The sequence below is a fragment of the Tympanuchus pallidicinctus genome, unplaced genomic scaffold (genome assembly GCF_026119805.1).
Source record: "Tympanuchus pallidicinctus isolate F22 unplaced genomic scaffold, pur_lepc_1.0 scaffold22, whole genome shotgun sequence".
NCBI lineage: Eukaryota > Metazoa > Chordata > Aves > Galliformes > Phasianidae > Tympanuchus > Tympanuchus pallidicinctus.
The window spans coordinates 41,328,703-41,344,589 of NW_026294739.1; the positions used below are offsets into that span (position 1 = coordinate 41,328,703).

Sequence of the window (15,887 nt, forward strand, 5' to 3'; positions counted from 1 at the left end):
ATTGTCTTGTGCCCACTGCCTTTGCCCTGCCATGGCCATGTTCCTTGAGAAGATGGTTATCCATGGGTTTCATTGCCTTCTGGTTTTCCCCCACTAATTGAAATGGTTTGGTTTCTCCACTGGCTCCCAGAACTTCACTCCCAGTGTCAGCTCTTTGTGGTCCCTCCCTCAGCTCGGTGCAGACCTTGTTTCTCAATCAAACAGAGCTGTCCTTCCTGCTTTTGTTCCTCCCCAATGCTTGAACTCCTGATTCCTGGATGGTGGCTCCTTTGCAGCCCATCTGATGTTACATCCCCATCTGCAGTGTAATTCCCAGTGCAATCTACTCCTCGGAGATGGCATCTGCCTCCTTGATCCCCTTTCATTCAAAGTTCCCTCTCTAGCCCTTATCTTTCGCCCTCCACCCCAAAACTCCTTTGAGATGCCAGCTTGAGGTGCACCTCTGCTTCAGGGGGATTTGTGGCCTGGATTTAGTTCTCCATGGAGAGAATTCTCAGTTCTTGGGGGAGATCTGCCTGGTGGGACCTGGGGCTGCTAAGGAAGGAACAAGGATGAGAGCTCATGTGGTTTCTCTCTCACCTGATGTTATCCCTCTTGTTCCACATTGACCCCACTCTTCCTATGCACGCGCATTAAATAATGCTACTGTAAGGCAAAATGTGGCCAAAACCACTGCCTCCCTCTATTTCCTGCAAGCTGTACTGTTATCAGCTGTTGCCCAAGTTGCTTGGGGTTGGCTGCTTGCCTGAGCCTTCTGGGCAGCTGCTCAGGTTTAGCTTGAGCACAGGCACAGCTCACTCAGCAGGAATGGAAGCCTGGCAAGGCTCGTCCCTGGCAGCTCCCAGCATCATCCCCAGCTGTGCCTGGCTTGGAGGTAGTTTTCCATTGTCTCCTGGCATGGGCTGTGATGGGAAGCATTGTCTGTTGCAAGTAAGCTGGGCTGGCTTGAGAGGTTAGGGCTGATTATGTGAGGTCCTTGGGGAGGGATCTTGAGAAGCAGCAGGGATTTGGACCTGGATTATTCTCAGGATCTAACTCAGTTCCAAGGAATCAAACGTGAGCCTTGGGTTGGAATGCCTGAAAGTCCATTCTTTTTGATTACCTGATCAAAAGATGCCTAAGCCCACAGGAGATTCTTATTTGGATGCCAACCTGAACACTTGTTTCTTTGGTATTTAGAAAGGGTTGGAGAGAATGGAGGACCAGAGAAGGAGGCAGGTCTCCCCTGTTGGGTTCATGTACAACACAGGTACGATGGCAGTCCTGTGGATAAAACTAGAAGGCACCTTTCTCTGCAATATAATTAAAAGACAGCAGGTATTGATTGGCTCCAGCCATGACATAAGTGAATGGATGTGGTGCAGCTCCAGATGGTGATTTCAGTGGGTGACGTTTGAAGTCTGCAGCTGGCTGCTGGACTGTGAGGGTAGGGAGGAAGGTGAGCTGGGCTCAGGACACCCACACTTGGTGGTGTAAGGCACACGGTGCTTGTGGATGTGTCTGCTGGTGCCCTGGTGACGAGCAGATGTTTTTCTCTGCAATTCAGCTATCCAGTGTAAAGAATGTTTGCTGTTCAGGTGGTGAGCAGTGGGTGTGTGGGGCTTCCCTGTATTCATGCCTCAAAATCCTGTGTCTTGTGATCAAGGTCCTTTGAGGAAAGGATGTCCATTTAGTCCATGGAAACGCCAGTTCCAGCCAGAAGTAGGAGACTTGCAGGGGGAAAGTCAGGTTCAAATAGTGATTCCACTTCATTTGTGTGGACACCTCTGAGCTCTCGTGGTGTGGATGGGAGAAATGGAGGCACAGAGCCATCACTTCTTCAGGGTCCTTACCAGGCCTGATGATGGCTCTCCTTTGGCTGCCTCCTGTCCACCCGGATCATGGACTCGTAGAATGGTTTGGGTTGGAAGGGACCCTTAAAGGCCGTCTGCTTCCACTCCCTGCAACAAACAGGGACACCCACAGCTCCTCCAGGTGCTCAGAACCCCATCCAGCCTGACCGTGGGTATCTGCAGGGGCAGGGCACCCACCACAGATGCCGTACTGAACACAGGGGCGATGAGAACCAAACCCCTTGCTCTTCCCTTTAACCAACCAATGCCCTCTGCCTGTCCTTTGTCCAAACAGAGGCTGTGTCATCGGGCCAACCTTCCACTTTGATGTACCTTCCCTCCACTTCGGTGACGTTCCCTTTGGTGAGTGCACCCCGGGTTTGGTTTGCCAACCTGCGTGTTGCAAGCTAACACAAGAGCATCTGTCACATCCCTCCCTTGGGGTGTTAAAACCAGGGGCTGCTGGCTGCTTCAGCTGCATCGTGCTGTTAATATCACACACGTGGTCACTGGGAAAAGTTCCTGAGAGGGAGCATGGATGCAGTGTTGTGTTTTAACCCAAAGCTGCCAGTCTTCAGGAGCACAATGAACAAGAAAGTCTGCATGCTGGGATTGCCCAGGAGCTGGGAGCTGGGACCATGTGCCATCTCTTCCCTGTCACTTTCACGGGAGAAATCAGTGTGCTGTAAGGACACCCTGCTGTCCTTGAGGACCCACATCACCCAGCATTCCCAGAGATGGGGCTCCTGCCCCTCTGCTGGCACAGCCCCTGCCTGAGCATCCACAGCTCCCATTGAAATGCAGATTCGGACACCGCAGCTCAACCTCACAGAAGGCTTTTTACTGAGAGGATCTGAAGTTTAAATGTGAAATCAATTGTGGATTGATTGAAGGGCCATTATCATTCTGTTCCCAGGATGCCTCTGTTTGGTTTTATGTTGGCTTTTTTTTCACAGACTTAAGAAAACTCAGTACATTTTCTGAGCTGCTTTCTCCTCTCCCTACATCACCATCTCTCACTTTATTTCCTTCGGAGCAAATGAAACAAGAAACGCACCCAGCAGAAATATGGTTATGTAACACAGGGTTCATCCTATGTAATCTGAGTTTATTAATGCGGTGTTTCCAACTGAAGAAGGTGGCATTTCTATTTCTTGCCTCTTCTAACTGCACTGCGTCTGGCAGCTTTGAGTCCTGGGCAGGCTGTTTGTCCCTTTTGCACTCCTCCTTGCTTCTGGAGGTGGCACTTGGCACTGCTGATGGGAATGCACTCTGCTCTCCCTGCATTTGGTCTTTTTTCCCTGCCTGGACCCACTGCTCCATGTGGACAGGCAGCAGTGAGCTGCTGATGTAAACCTGCACAGGTAGCGATCAAAGCCTGCGTAGATGCCCTGTCCCCATTTGTTAGCTGAGGCAAAATGTATTTTCTGCTCAGTTTTAAGCATTCAGGCTTGAAAGCAGGCTGAGGGTTGTTATGTGCTCAGTCCGCTTACCTTGAAATAGGAGGTGCTTTCATAGGAGCTCCTGCTCCAGCTGCATGCAGGTGTCCTGTAAGACCTGTGCTACCTTTCCAGCCCTGTGTGAATGCAGCTCAGCCCAAAGTTGCTGCTGGCAGGTGTTGAGCCTGCTCTTTGGGGGCTGATCTTAGTCCATATAGATAATCCAGTTGTGATGGGATCCATGGTACAAATGGAAGGTCCAGTGATGCAGCTGAGCTAGCATGCCTAGATTCTATGCCAACTGCCACCAACCTCAGCTGCTAATAGAAGGGAAACACCGCAGGAGTGTTGCATTTGCAGTGATCAGCTGCAGGAACCTTGCTTCTGTCCTTGAGACTGCAGAGCACAGTGTGTGCACTGAGCACATTATAAATGCAGGTGCTGCAATAGACAGCAGTGTGACAGCACGGGCACAACCACGTGGAGGAAAGCATGGTTTGCAGTGAGTAGCTGGAATGCTGCTTTGCACAGTGCTGTAGTTCCCAATTTAATCCTTTCTTTTTCTTTACATATACTTTCTTTATTCTTACTGCGGATGCTCCTCAGTGGCAACGTGCTGCTCTGATGGGTGGAGGTGGTGGGATGTTTGCATGAGTTTGAGATAACGTTCAGCCTGAGATGTGGAATTTCACTGCTTGAATTTGCAGAATAAACAACTCGGTCTGTGTGGATGAATGCAGTAAATGAGAAGCAACGGGCACTGTTTAAGGATAGGGACAGAGCTCCTTGCAGTTAGAGAAGGAGAAGCCCGTGCTGATGGGCAGCCTGATTCCAAGCCCAGGCTTTTCTAACAGGATATTCCCAGCAGGAATCGAGATGTAACCGGGCATAAATTCATACTTTCATAGGCTTTCCCCACACCTTGTCGTGCCGCCTCAGCAACACCTCCTTGGTGCCCATGACGTTCAGCCTCCGCGTTCCTGGCGACGGCTCCGGAGCCCCCAGCGTGAGCAGCTCTGCCCAGGTGTTGGACAACACTCATCTCTCCTGGAGGATGGGGCTTCCAGCTCACCCCAAGCCCACCGAATTCACCGTGATGCCCTGCAGGGGGACCATTCGTGCCCAGGGGACACAGGATGTGCAGGTGTGGAGCGTGCTACTGTGCTGACCATGGGAGGGCTTAGCACTGCTATTGTTAGAATCAAAGGATGGCCGTGGTTGGAAGGGACCTCAAAAGCTCATCCAGTTCTGTAGGCTGGGTGCCCCCACCAGCTCAGGCTGCCCAGGCCTCACCAATGGCCTTGGGAAACCTCCAGGAATGGGGCACTGACAGCTTTTAGCTTTAGAAGGCCACTGTGAGGTCTTCCTCAAAGCCTTGCCTTCTCCAGACTCAACAAGCCCAACTCCCTTAGCCTTTCTACATTGGAGAAGTCCTCCAGCCTCTGAGCGTCTCCATAGCCCCCCTCAGGAGCTTCAACAGCTCCTTCTTGAGAGCTCCTTTGAACCACTGCTTTGATTTACGGTGGGCAGAAGATGGCTGTTAGAGAGAAGTCATTGCATAAAAGTTCGCTTCTTAGCTTTGTTTCTAATTCCCTGCCAAGCAGGAGCTGCACGGACTGCAGTGATCTCTAATGGGGACAGGAAGAGCTGTGGCAGCCACAGGCTGTGCAGCACCTGCTGGGCCATACTTTGCCCTTGTAAAGCTGCACTCCATCTGTTCAAGCCAGCAGATTTCCCCTGGATTTTTTTCTATTGTAGATAAAGTTTAAAATTAAGGGTCTGGTTTTTGTACGGTGTTGTACTGCAGTTAGTCTGTTTGTGCTTTAACTTGGTTTGCACAAGCCTTGATAGCTGCAAGGTGTATTTAACAACTTGGCCATCATCAGCAGATTTGTGTTTGTCTTCTGTACGTGGACCAGCATAAAATTAGGCCCAAATCCTCCCTTTCCTTATGGTGGGATGGAGGACCCTGTGCCCAAGGGCATGTCTCACTCCTAGAGCCTGTCTGGGATTAGTTGTCCTGCGTGTTATTTCTGACTGTCTCTCTTGACCTGTGGGTTGCTAAAACACAGATCGCCTTAAAGAGAATTCCTTGGGACTGGGCCTTTGTTGTCCTCAGATTCTGGTCCCTTGCCCATTTGGTCCCCAATGGGACATTTCTAGATTGGGAATGCCCACAGCTCCTTGTGAGTTTTGACATCCGAGGCTGGTGGAGCATCCATCAGCAAGATTCTGTCCCACCCATCAATCCCAGGTGGTACAGCTTGTATCACACACAGACACAGGCCTTAGGGAGTGATGAGGTGTTGTTGTTCTGTCCCTGGAGGTGTTCAAGACCAGGTTGGATGGGGCCCTGGGCAGCCTGGTCTAGTGCCCAATCTGGAGGTTGGTGGTCCTGCCTGTGGCAGGGGGGCTGGAACTTGATGGTCCTTGGTGTCCTTTCCAACCCAAGCCATGATATCATTCTGTTGCTCCCTTCTGCCAGGTCACCCTGTGCTCCAACACGGTGAAACAGTACGAGATGGCACTGGTGGTGGATGTGGACGGTGTTGGCAAGGAGGTGCTGGCACTTCTCCTTACAGCCAGGTATTGGAACTTCCCTTGCAGCTCATCAGCTGTCCTGGGGCTTCCACCACCAGTGTGCTGTTGGGTTGAGCTCCAAACAAGAGACAAAAGTTAATGAGCTTGTTCTGCCCAGCTGGAGCTAAATCAGCTGTGAGAACAGCAGGGTTTTCAAAGCATTTTGTATGGAAAATGCATTTTGTATGCCCAACAGACACTGCCCTCAGTGTTTCTCTAAAGGGAACAGTAATTATAGTCATGATTGGCTTGGTCTGTGGTTCATTGAGGAGTATTTCCAAAGAGTCATCTTCCTGCAAGGGGGAGGGTGGGCTTGTGTTGAATGGTGACCAATAGGCATCACTTGGGATCTGCTGCTGGCTGGGTCAAGAAGGTGTAATGAAATGGGGAAGGGCTCATGGCAGAATTGATGAGCAAAAGATAAGAGCAAGACGGGAGAAGAGGGAGAAAGTGGTCCCTGATGTGAAGGGAGAGCTCAGATTTCTCTGCTCTCCTGTTCTTCTGACCAGGCTCTGAGCACCTGATGGAGCTGTGGGTGTCTCTGTCCATTGCAGGGGAGTTGGACCAGATGGTCTTTAAGGGACCCTTCCGACTCAAACCATTCTGTGGTTCTGTGTTTAGAGCCAAAAGTTATCCTTGTCTCAGCCAAATTCAGTCCTGGTGCACTGTGCTAAATGTTGGCTGAATTACAGCAGGAATGTAGCTAACCCTGTATAGCTCATTAATGGAATGTACTCAGCAACCGTAATGATGGTAAGCCATCGATGAGCCATTGGCATATTTTAGGATGATGTCCGTGGAAATACCCAGGTGGGTTTGTGGTATTTTTGAGGCTGTGGGTCAGAAATGCTCCCTCCATGCTTTTATCTCTCACTTATCTCTCTTTTATCTCCTGTAAAATGAGTGCAAATGGGAAGAGAATGGGTAGCTACAAGCCCATGGAGTGAAGGAGCAAGGTGACCACAGAAGCTAGGAAAGGACCCAGAACAGGATGATGGCTCCTGCCCTCGGTGGCTGTGACAAATGGCCAAATTTGGGGGCAAGGGAGACCAGGGTTTGGAAGGAAAGGGAGTTGTTGTTTTTTTTAACCAAAGTGCACAGGTGTTATGTGCCACGCGTCTTTGTGAGCCTCCTGAGCAGGCAGTGCCTCCAAGGACTCAACAAATGAACCAGTTCTGCCCTCCCTCGGCGTCCCTAACTCCCCTCTGTCCATCTCTATCCTAGATGCGTGGTTCCCCCTCTGCGGGCGCTCAGCCCCGTGGTGCCCTTTGGGCGCTGCTTCCTCCAGCATCCCTACCACCAGGCGCTGACCCTGGTGAATGACGGCGACGTTCCTGGCTGCTACGCGCTCCTGCCCCAGGTCTGCCTCTGCTCCTCCTCTCCCCAAACCTTCCCAAGGGGCTCCAGCTCTCTTGCTTTGTTCCTTTCTGCTTTCTCCTGTGAGGGCTCTTTAAGCTCCTTGGCTCGGTGACTCAAGCATGTCAGGGTGGTCACCTCAGGGGTCGGTCTTGGGACTGGTGCTCTTCAACATCTTCATCAGTGACAGACGATGGCGTCGAGTGCAGCCTCAGCAAGTTTGCAGATGGCACCAAGCTGAGCAGTGCAGTCGATGCATTGGAGGGACAGGACAAGGGGGAATGGTTTTAAACTGAGACAGGGGAGGTTTAGGTTGGATATGAGGAGGAAGTTTTTCCCCCAGAGGGTGGTGAGGCACTGGAACAGGTTGCCCAAGGAGGCTGTGGGTGCCCCATCCCTGCAGGCACTCAAGGCCAGGCTGGATGTGGCTCTGGGCAGCCTGGGCTGCTGGTTGGCGACCTGCACACAGCAGGGGGTTGGAACTGGATGAGCATTGTGGTGCTTTGCAACCCAGGCCATTCTGTGATACTATGAAATATCCCTCCAAAATAACCATTTTGAAGCTGTTTGTCCCACCTAGGAGCATCAGGAGGGTGCTGCTGTGCAGTACTCCAGCCCCGCGCCCTGCGGGATCATCCAGCCCCACAGCTCAGTGCAGGTGCCGGTGACGCTGCAGGCCCAGGCAATGGGCGAGCGGCTGACGGTGGCTTCGGTCGCGGTGTTTGGGAGCGAGGGATCCCCGCTGGTGAGTCCCAGAGGTGCCTTTTGCGTGGCTCAGGTTGGTGGGGCGCGCTGAGGATTTCCGTGGGTGAATGAGCCATGATGGCTGGGGCGGCAGGAAGCCAAATCTTGGCTTTGCTGGGTGCTCGTGGGCTGCGTGCGGTGCCGAAATCACGGCAGCCTGGATGGGGAGAGTGTGGGCATGGGCCAGGTGCTGCCACGTGCCTGGGAGTGTTTGTTTGTCCTGGGGGCGAAGGAGGTGACTGGAGCTCTGCGCTGCACCAGGCTGCGTCCCCAGAGATGGTGCATTTACAGGAAGCAACGCAGGAAAAGCGAGCTGGATGTGCTCGTATGGCTTTGCTGTAGCTCAGGCCCAAAGGAGCACAGGAATGATACAGCCAGAGTTTCCCAAGCAAAGGGACAGCGCTGACCCAGTCCCAAGTGTTTCTGATGACCTCCACCTTTCCACCATGGAACTCACTGCTCCAAACCCAGCTATGGGCAGGCTTGCCACATAGAACTGGTGTGAGCATGGAATGAAGGGTTGATGGTATTGCTCATGGCATCTGCACTCCTCACATCTCACACAGAGGGAGGTGTTTTTCTACCAAGCTTGGGAATGGATGAGGGAAACTCTTCCTGGACTAAAACCTCCTAAAATTTGTTATTCGTAGCCACACATACATGAGAGCAATAACAAAATATAGGCAAAAAAAGTCTTGCGTAGTGTCCTGGCTTCACCTAGCTGAGATCTAGAACGAATTTAGCTAATTAAACTTTAATTTAAAATGATACTAACTTTGAAGCAGCTACACTAAAATGTCTCATCATCCCTCTGAGCGTGAAGTTGGATGTCAGAGGGTTGCTGGGAACCTTAAGCTTTCTGTAACAGAAAGGAAGGTTGACATTTTGAAAGCTGTTTGAGGGATTTAAGCTCTCATTAAAATGAATGGAAGTGATGCTGCTAAATCCCCTAGATGCTGCTGAACGTTTCAACCCAGGCGTTTGTGGTGTAAACCAGTCAACAGGAAGGCCAGGCAGTGCAGGAAGGCAAATTTTGCAGCAAAACCTGACATTTGGCAGAACATTTTCTTGTAAATACAAGGCACACTTCCCTAAAAGATGAGAGTTTCTCCCTGTTAGAACGACCCAGTGGTTTTGCTGTTGGCTTCTTTTCTAACTACAGCGTTCTTGCAGAGCTTTTACCCTTGGGTTAACAATTTGTTTCAGCAAATTCAAGAAACTTTTAAATTTCTTGCTTGGAAATGAATTTGTTGTTCTTTTGCCCAAACGGTGAGAATTTCAGCTGGAGAACCCTCGCTCACCCTACAGCAGTGCTTGGCACAGGACTGAATTCATGTGTGGCCATTAAGCTAGTCAGCATTGAGCATCTTTTACACTCTAGTTGTTGAATAAGAAGGGAGTTTCTTGCCATCAGGCAAGGTTCCTGCATTTTCTGTAGGACTGCCCTATAGTGTGAGTGTTGATTCACTGTCCCATACTGTGACTCGGGCTGGAAGGGATCTTGAAGATATCAGGCTCCATTTCTCCGCATACATGCTGCACTGATGGCATATCTTAGCCCAGTGCAACATGGCACACAGATCTGGCCCCACTGGAGCAACCACAGTGCGTTCCCACTAAACCAAATAGGAACTTGCCATTGTCATCTTGAGTCATGCCTTCTGGTGTTGGCATCAAGTCTTTATAGCCTCAGGTGGATCCTCAAACAGCTGCCTCTGCCTGCGTCACTGTGCTTCCAGCTCTACTGAACTGGGATCTTCTTGCCCCTTCCAAGAAGTCTATGGATGAAGGGTTCTTTTAATACGAGCCCTCTGTTGGTGAGGACAATGATAGCACACGCTCTAAGTGGTGCCAAACAGGTTTCTAGCTCCTCCTTCCTCAACCAGCTCCTGGTTTTGAGGTACAGCCTCCCTGCATGATTTCTGGTTCTTACTGCACACAGTCGTGTCCCATCAAGAGGAGAGCACTGGCTGAGGTGGAGGAGTGGTTCTGACAGCTGTCAATGCCATTTCCCTCTGTCAGACATCATTAAAGGTTTTACATTATGTTTTTCTTGTGGCTGAATCCCGCTCTGTGCCTTCTGGTGAATCACACAGCATCTTGTCAGCGTGGGAGGTTTGTGCATCCGAGTCTTGTTGGGGTCTTGGGGACGGATAAAAGTCAGCAAGGCTGGGTAAATCCTCATTGTTTTAATGATGCGAGAAGGCAGGCTGGTAAAGGGATCTGCATTGCCCTTCCTGGAGCCTGTGCCAGTTCTGCAAGAGCGAAACTGTCAGTCAGACTGGCAAAGGAGAAAAATGCTGAACGATGTAATTAATAATTAACAGCTGCTATTCCTATAGCACCGGGAGTAAACATAAATACAATTCAAAGGCAAGTGTGAACAAATGGAGAAAAGATGGGTTTCTTCACCCCACGAAAGGTCTCTTCTGGCTTTCAGTTGGGATCACCCCAGATCCTCCACTTGTTCCAGGTCTTTTGTGTTGTTACAGCACGAAAAGCTTCAAACAGTCATAACACTCCCTCAGTCTAGGAGCATTCTGAGCAGTCTCGTCTTTTTAACTTTTCTTTCTCTTTTGGGGTCTTTTCTACGTGCTTCCTGGAGCAGGAAATCCATTTATTGAGCACTGGAGAAGGCCCGGTTGTCTACGTGCATCCAAGTAAGCTGAATTTCGGCCGTATCCCAGTTCTGCAAGATGTTTCCCAAACTCTGCACCTCTTCAACCAGGCTGTCATCCCTGCATCGTTCTGGACAGAGATGGTAAGTGATTGCGGGGCTGTTTTCCAACCTATCGTGACTGATCTGTAGCAGCCTGGGACTTGGTCTTACGTGCAGTATTTCCACGTCCCCGTCTCAAAGGGAAAATGAAATATTCTGTGACCTCAGGCGGCTGCTCTGGTTTATAAGCGATGTTTTTTTGCAGGGTTTTGCATGCTGTCCTTGATTGCATCTGTGCCTGCGATCCCATTGCAATTCCTTCCTTCCTTGTGCAGCTGCACCCTGCGGGGCTTGCAAGGCCTTTCAGAGCCCTAATTTATGGGACTGGGTGATAAATCCACCAGCCTCACGTTCTCCGAGATGCTCAGGCTGCTGTTTCGATCTCCTGCTGGCACATTGCACAGGGCAGTTCCTTCCCCTGCCTCCCATCTAATGGCTCATCTTGAAACTGTGGCTGCTAGCAGCGAGGCTTATAGATCACAGACCCCACTGGAAAGAATGAGCTATTGATTGAAATTTTCACAACAGCAATGTTACAGGACTGGCAGCTTAACAAACGGAGCGAGATTAAATTAAGGGCTAGTGACAGGGAAGGCATAAAGCAAGTGTCTTGCTCAGAATAGAAGAGGCAGGTGCTGTAATGGAGATGGCCACGTTGCCCACTTGGTGGTACCCATTTTGTGCAAATCACTGTTCCTCTTAAGTTATGCTTTCTTCTTGACTTATGGATGAAAAGAGCAAGCTGAGATGCAGATGAACTATGTCCCTGCTTTGGGTCAGCTTTGGAGTCAGCCAGGAGAGAGGCAAGCCGGGCTGGAACTGGAAGAAAGATCTCCAAAGCTGTGCATTGAGGTGGAGAACTCTGCTGGCCCTCTAGTTTCAGCAGGGATGGAATAGTTTTCTTCAGAGTGTTTGGTATGATGCCATGTTTTGGGTCTAGGGGAAGAACAGCGTTGATAATGCACTAATGTTTCTGGTTGCTGCTAAGCAGTGCTGTACAGAGCCAAGGCTGTTCACAGTGGAGGGCCCAAGTGGCTGAGAAGGAGCAGAATTGGGACAGTTGACTTAAACTGGTCAAAGGGATTTATATTCCATACCATTTGGCATTGTGCAGAAGGAATTTTGAAGAGGGTGGGAATTCATCTCTCTCTTTTGCTGCACAAGAGGCTAGCTGGGCACTGGGCCTTGATTTTTGGTCTTGCCAAAGCTGGAGGGACCATTTCCGTGTATCAGACCATGCCTTGAAATGTGACATCAGCCACAAACGTGGGTTATGGCCAGGGATTTGCAGCCTTGTGCTTGCAGTGGGTTGCACCAAAGTCTTTTGAGGATGGCAGAAAGCTGTGTTTTCCCCAGGGTGTGGGTTGCACGTGGCTTTTAGGAGGGGCAGGAAAGGGTTGGAGGAGACTTTGGGAAAGGCGCCCTGAAACCTGGCTGTAGGGAAGAGTGTTTATTGCATCAGTAACTTACATGAATTCATGCCCCCCTCAAAATTGCTGTATTTTGGTAAACAAAGAAATTGTCATCTATTCATCTAAGGAAACTGAGAGTATTCTGCTGCGCTCATTGGCCAACGAAATTAAAGAAGTGGAGAAGTCTTCAAGGCAATTACGCTCCTACAAGCAAGAGTGACTCAGCTGCATGCTTTTCCCAGAGGACAATGAAAGGGGTTGGTTATTAAATGTTCTGCTTGGCAGCCAGGCTGTGGCTGTGTCCCGCCTGCCGAGCCCCAAGGCTGAGTGCTGGTGGGGTGAGCTGGGACAGGGGAAGCAGATGGAGGCAAGCAGCTGAACCATGCGTGACAAATCGGGCTCTGTTGTCAGTGGCAGCAAGTCCCACACATCAGTTTTGATTTATTATTATTATTTTTTAATTTATTGTAGAACATCCCCTTGGTGGTGCGCTGCGTCTGAAGCTGGACCCAAGCGGTCCGCCTGCCATCTCTTTGCTGCCCTTTGCAGAGTTGGTGCAAAGCTGGAGGATTTCTGGCTGCTGGGGGTTTTTCCTGGTGCTTTTGCTGGGAAGATGGTGTTGCTGTAGTGCCAGGAGCCTGGCTGTCCACAGGAATTGGTTGCCCCTTCAGTTCCTGGATGTCAGACGTCTCCAAGCAGTCAGAAGCCATGTAGAATCGCAGAGTCATAAGGTTGGAAAAGACCACTCAGATCTGCAGGTCCAAGCCAAGCCCAGCCCACCCCAACCGTGCCCACTAACCCTCAGTGCCACATCCCTGTGGTTCTTGAGCACCTCCAGGCGTGGGCACTCCACCACTTCCCTGTTCCAGTGCCCAACCAGATCTTTGCAGTCAACAGCAACTGTTCTGCAGCATCACAGCTCTGCCTGGCAGCGATCCCCAGGTAGAGCATCAGCCTGTCCCTGCTCGGTTGACTAGTCTTAAAGAAATGCTGCTTGGGAAGGAGGACAGCTGCATTCTGACTATTGACTTCTGCTTCCCCTTGGACTTGTGCAAGGCCAGAAGGACCAGAACCCTTAATTAACTGGCTGTTAGTAGTGCGGTGGTTCCCCTGTTGTTTCTTGAGAGCTGCCATCCATCTCCCACGCTCACTGGTGCTGATTACAGACAGATTTTGGCAGCTCTTACTCTCCATGGAAGTCTGTCCTGTGAGGAGCTAATGATCTTGGTGCTAAGCTTTTTGATTAAATGATTGATCCCAACCCTTGCTTAGCGCTCAGGAACTCTGATGTGCAATAGTGCAAGCTCTTACAGGGACAAAAATAGCCACTATCTTTGTCTATTCAGTGCATTACTGCGATTGCATCGTCTCCCAGAGCACTTAGGGAAAAGCAAGAAGCAGGGATGTTATCAGAAGCCAGGCCTGAGACTGGGGATTCCTATAGGTGGAATGTATGGGGCCACTCACTTCCAGCTCCTGGAGACTTGGAGCTCCGCAGGATTTCTGCTTCATGGGGGAAATTTGGTTGGTGTGGGCAGGAGCCGTCCTGCAAATCCACATGGAGGTGGCCCAGCACAGCCTGTTGGTTCTGGTGGGTCTCCTGCTGGGTGCTGCCCCTCGAATCCAAGCTCTAATGCAGGAATGAAGGCATGCTGCAAATCCTGCTCCACCTGAGGAGCGCAGCGGGTCTGCACTGGGAATTCAGAGCCTGTCTCCATCCAGACAACCTATCACTATTCCTCAGCAATAGTTTCTTGGGCACAATTTACTGCCCGACTTGCTGCCAGACTTTGATAAATGAGCTTTGTCATGTAGCAAACTTGCAGATTCACCTCTGGAGCAGAGCTATCAGGTCTCCTTTTCAAGCGAGCTACCCTATGTCAGCACAAATCAGAGGAAAAGCTGTACCTTAATGTCAGTGGAGATCTTGCACCCGCTGGTTGGCTTGGACGTGTTCTTTGGCTGGTGGCAGTGCAGTGGCAAGGGCTGTGGGGGCAGGAAGGGGGTTTATGGTGTCATCCACGTGAGGGTGGAACAGGCTGCCCAGGGAAGCTGTGGGTGCCCCATCCCTGAAGGCATTCGGGGCCAGGTTGTTTGGCATCCCTTGGATTGGTCAAAATTGGGTTGGTGAAGGGGGTCCTCTACCGGAGAGGTAAAATGCAAGTTGCACAAACCCCTGCTTAATTGTTTTTTCCAGACAGCATAGCTTAGATTTTGTGAAATTTACTGTGTCTCTTAGCCTCGTACCTTCAGCCTGCCTTTTCCCTGCACTCACAAATCTCCATTGCTCCCACCCTGAGTCGATCCTGCTCCTCTTGCAGGATGGCAAAGATTCATGCTGGAGGGTTGAACCCCATCAAGGCATCATCCCTCCCGAGACCGAGGTGTCAGTGGCTGTCATAGCCAACCTGGACGACACCATGAGATTCCAGGACAACGTGAACCTCTTTGTAGAGAACAGCAGCACCTTCGTGATCCCAGTCCGGGCCGTTGGCATCGGCACCACCATCGTCACCAATAAACCCTTTGCACCAGAGCTCAACTTGGGGCCACACTTCAGGTAGGGGCTCAGGGGTTGGGATGCATTGCGGTCCTTGAGGTCAGTCCTTGCTCTTGAGGTCCCAGCAGTGTTTCGTTGGTAGGAAATCCTTTAGAAATGCCTTATAGGTGTTTGAAAGGCATAAAGCGCTCGCCCTCAAAAGCAACCACAATGGAAACCAGTTGCTAACTTGTCGCTGAATTGCCCCTAGTTATAATGCATTTATTTCCTGACTTTGTCAAATAGAGATCTGCAGCAAAGCAGCAGGTCCCGGAAGCCTCTGGCTGAAAAACACTACGTTACCAATATAAACATATTTCCCTTTGCAATAATGTTGCTTGCTTTTTCACTCAGTATGGAGTATTGGTTCACAGCAGCGTAAAGCCTGGTGGTAGCTTGTTAGCAACTCCTTGACGAAATTAATGATGCTGTTTTATTTCTCCTCTGCCCGGCAGTGCTGGAGGAGCAGTAGAATTTCTTTGCCCTTGATCAGCTCACTTGTCTTTCCCTGCTGAGCTTCTCGTTATTAGGTGTAGTTTTCCCTTGTTCCTCCTGCCTGTATTTGTGTATTTGTTGTTATTTTTCCTGCCATCTTTTCCATCCCAGCTGTGGCATCCCAAGGCATGGGATGGTGGCTGGGGACAGGTACATCCCATGGGCATGGGGGACACTTTCTATGAGCAGCCCTGAAAGCGAGAGGAGGAAAAGCCTGCTGGGCAGGATAAATTAATTGTTAATTGAAAGGGCTCATCTCTAAGAGGGGGTTCTGTGTCTTACAAGCAGCGGAGGAGGGCAGGTCCTTACAAAGAGCCCAGGCCCCAGCTGAGCTTCCCAGGACTGTGGTCCTGCATCTGGCATGACTGCTCTGAGTTCTCCATGGTACACGGCGTCTCGTGCTGAGTTCTTACACAGCAAACACTTCTGCAGTCTGTTTCAAAGACTCGTTGCCTTCTGCGTTTGTATTTAGCTCCTTAGGGTGGACACATGTTTTGTGCTGGTTTTGAACATCTCCTGGAACCATTTATTCCCTGACCAAGCTGAGATCTTTAATGGGTAAAATAGTTACTCCAGCCTTGCCCACAGTTAGTGTTTCTTTACATGAAGGAATCAATTTCCATTAAATGCTCATTTAGATTTATGTCTCGCTCCAGTTAGTTACCCCCTGCTGGTCCCCTCTGCAGACAGACTGGCTCTCGCTGCTGTGCTCATAGCAGGAGAACTTCCATTGATCCCATGTACCCATGTCCCACTTATCATCCCAAAACA

The 15,887-nt window shown here is 50.4% G+C and overlaps 1 protein-coding gene across 1 annotated transcript in view; it reads left to right on the forward strand.

Annotated features, from left to right (window-relative positions):
* Positions 1-15,887, forward strand: part of HYDIN (HYDIN axonemal central pair apparatus protein) — a 115,967-nt gene that overhangs the window by 50,786 nt on the left and 49,294 nt on the right. The window contains exons 14-20 of the mRNA XM_052685441.1: positions 2,128-2,195; positions 4,180-4,415; positions 5,757-5,857; positions 7,076-7,211; positions 7,788-7,952; positions 10,560-10,712; positions 14,404-14,642. Of these exons, the coding sequence (XP_052541401.1) occupies positions 2,128-2,195; positions 4,180-4,415; positions 5,757-5,857; positions 7,076-7,211; positions 7,788-7,952; positions 10,560-10,712; positions 14,404-14,642 (1,098 nt within the window). The remainder of the gene's footprint in view (positions 1-2,127; positions 2,196-4,179; positions 4,416-5,756; positions 5,858-7,075; positions 7,212-7,787; positions 7,953-10,559; positions 10,713-14,403; positions 14,643-15,887) is intronic.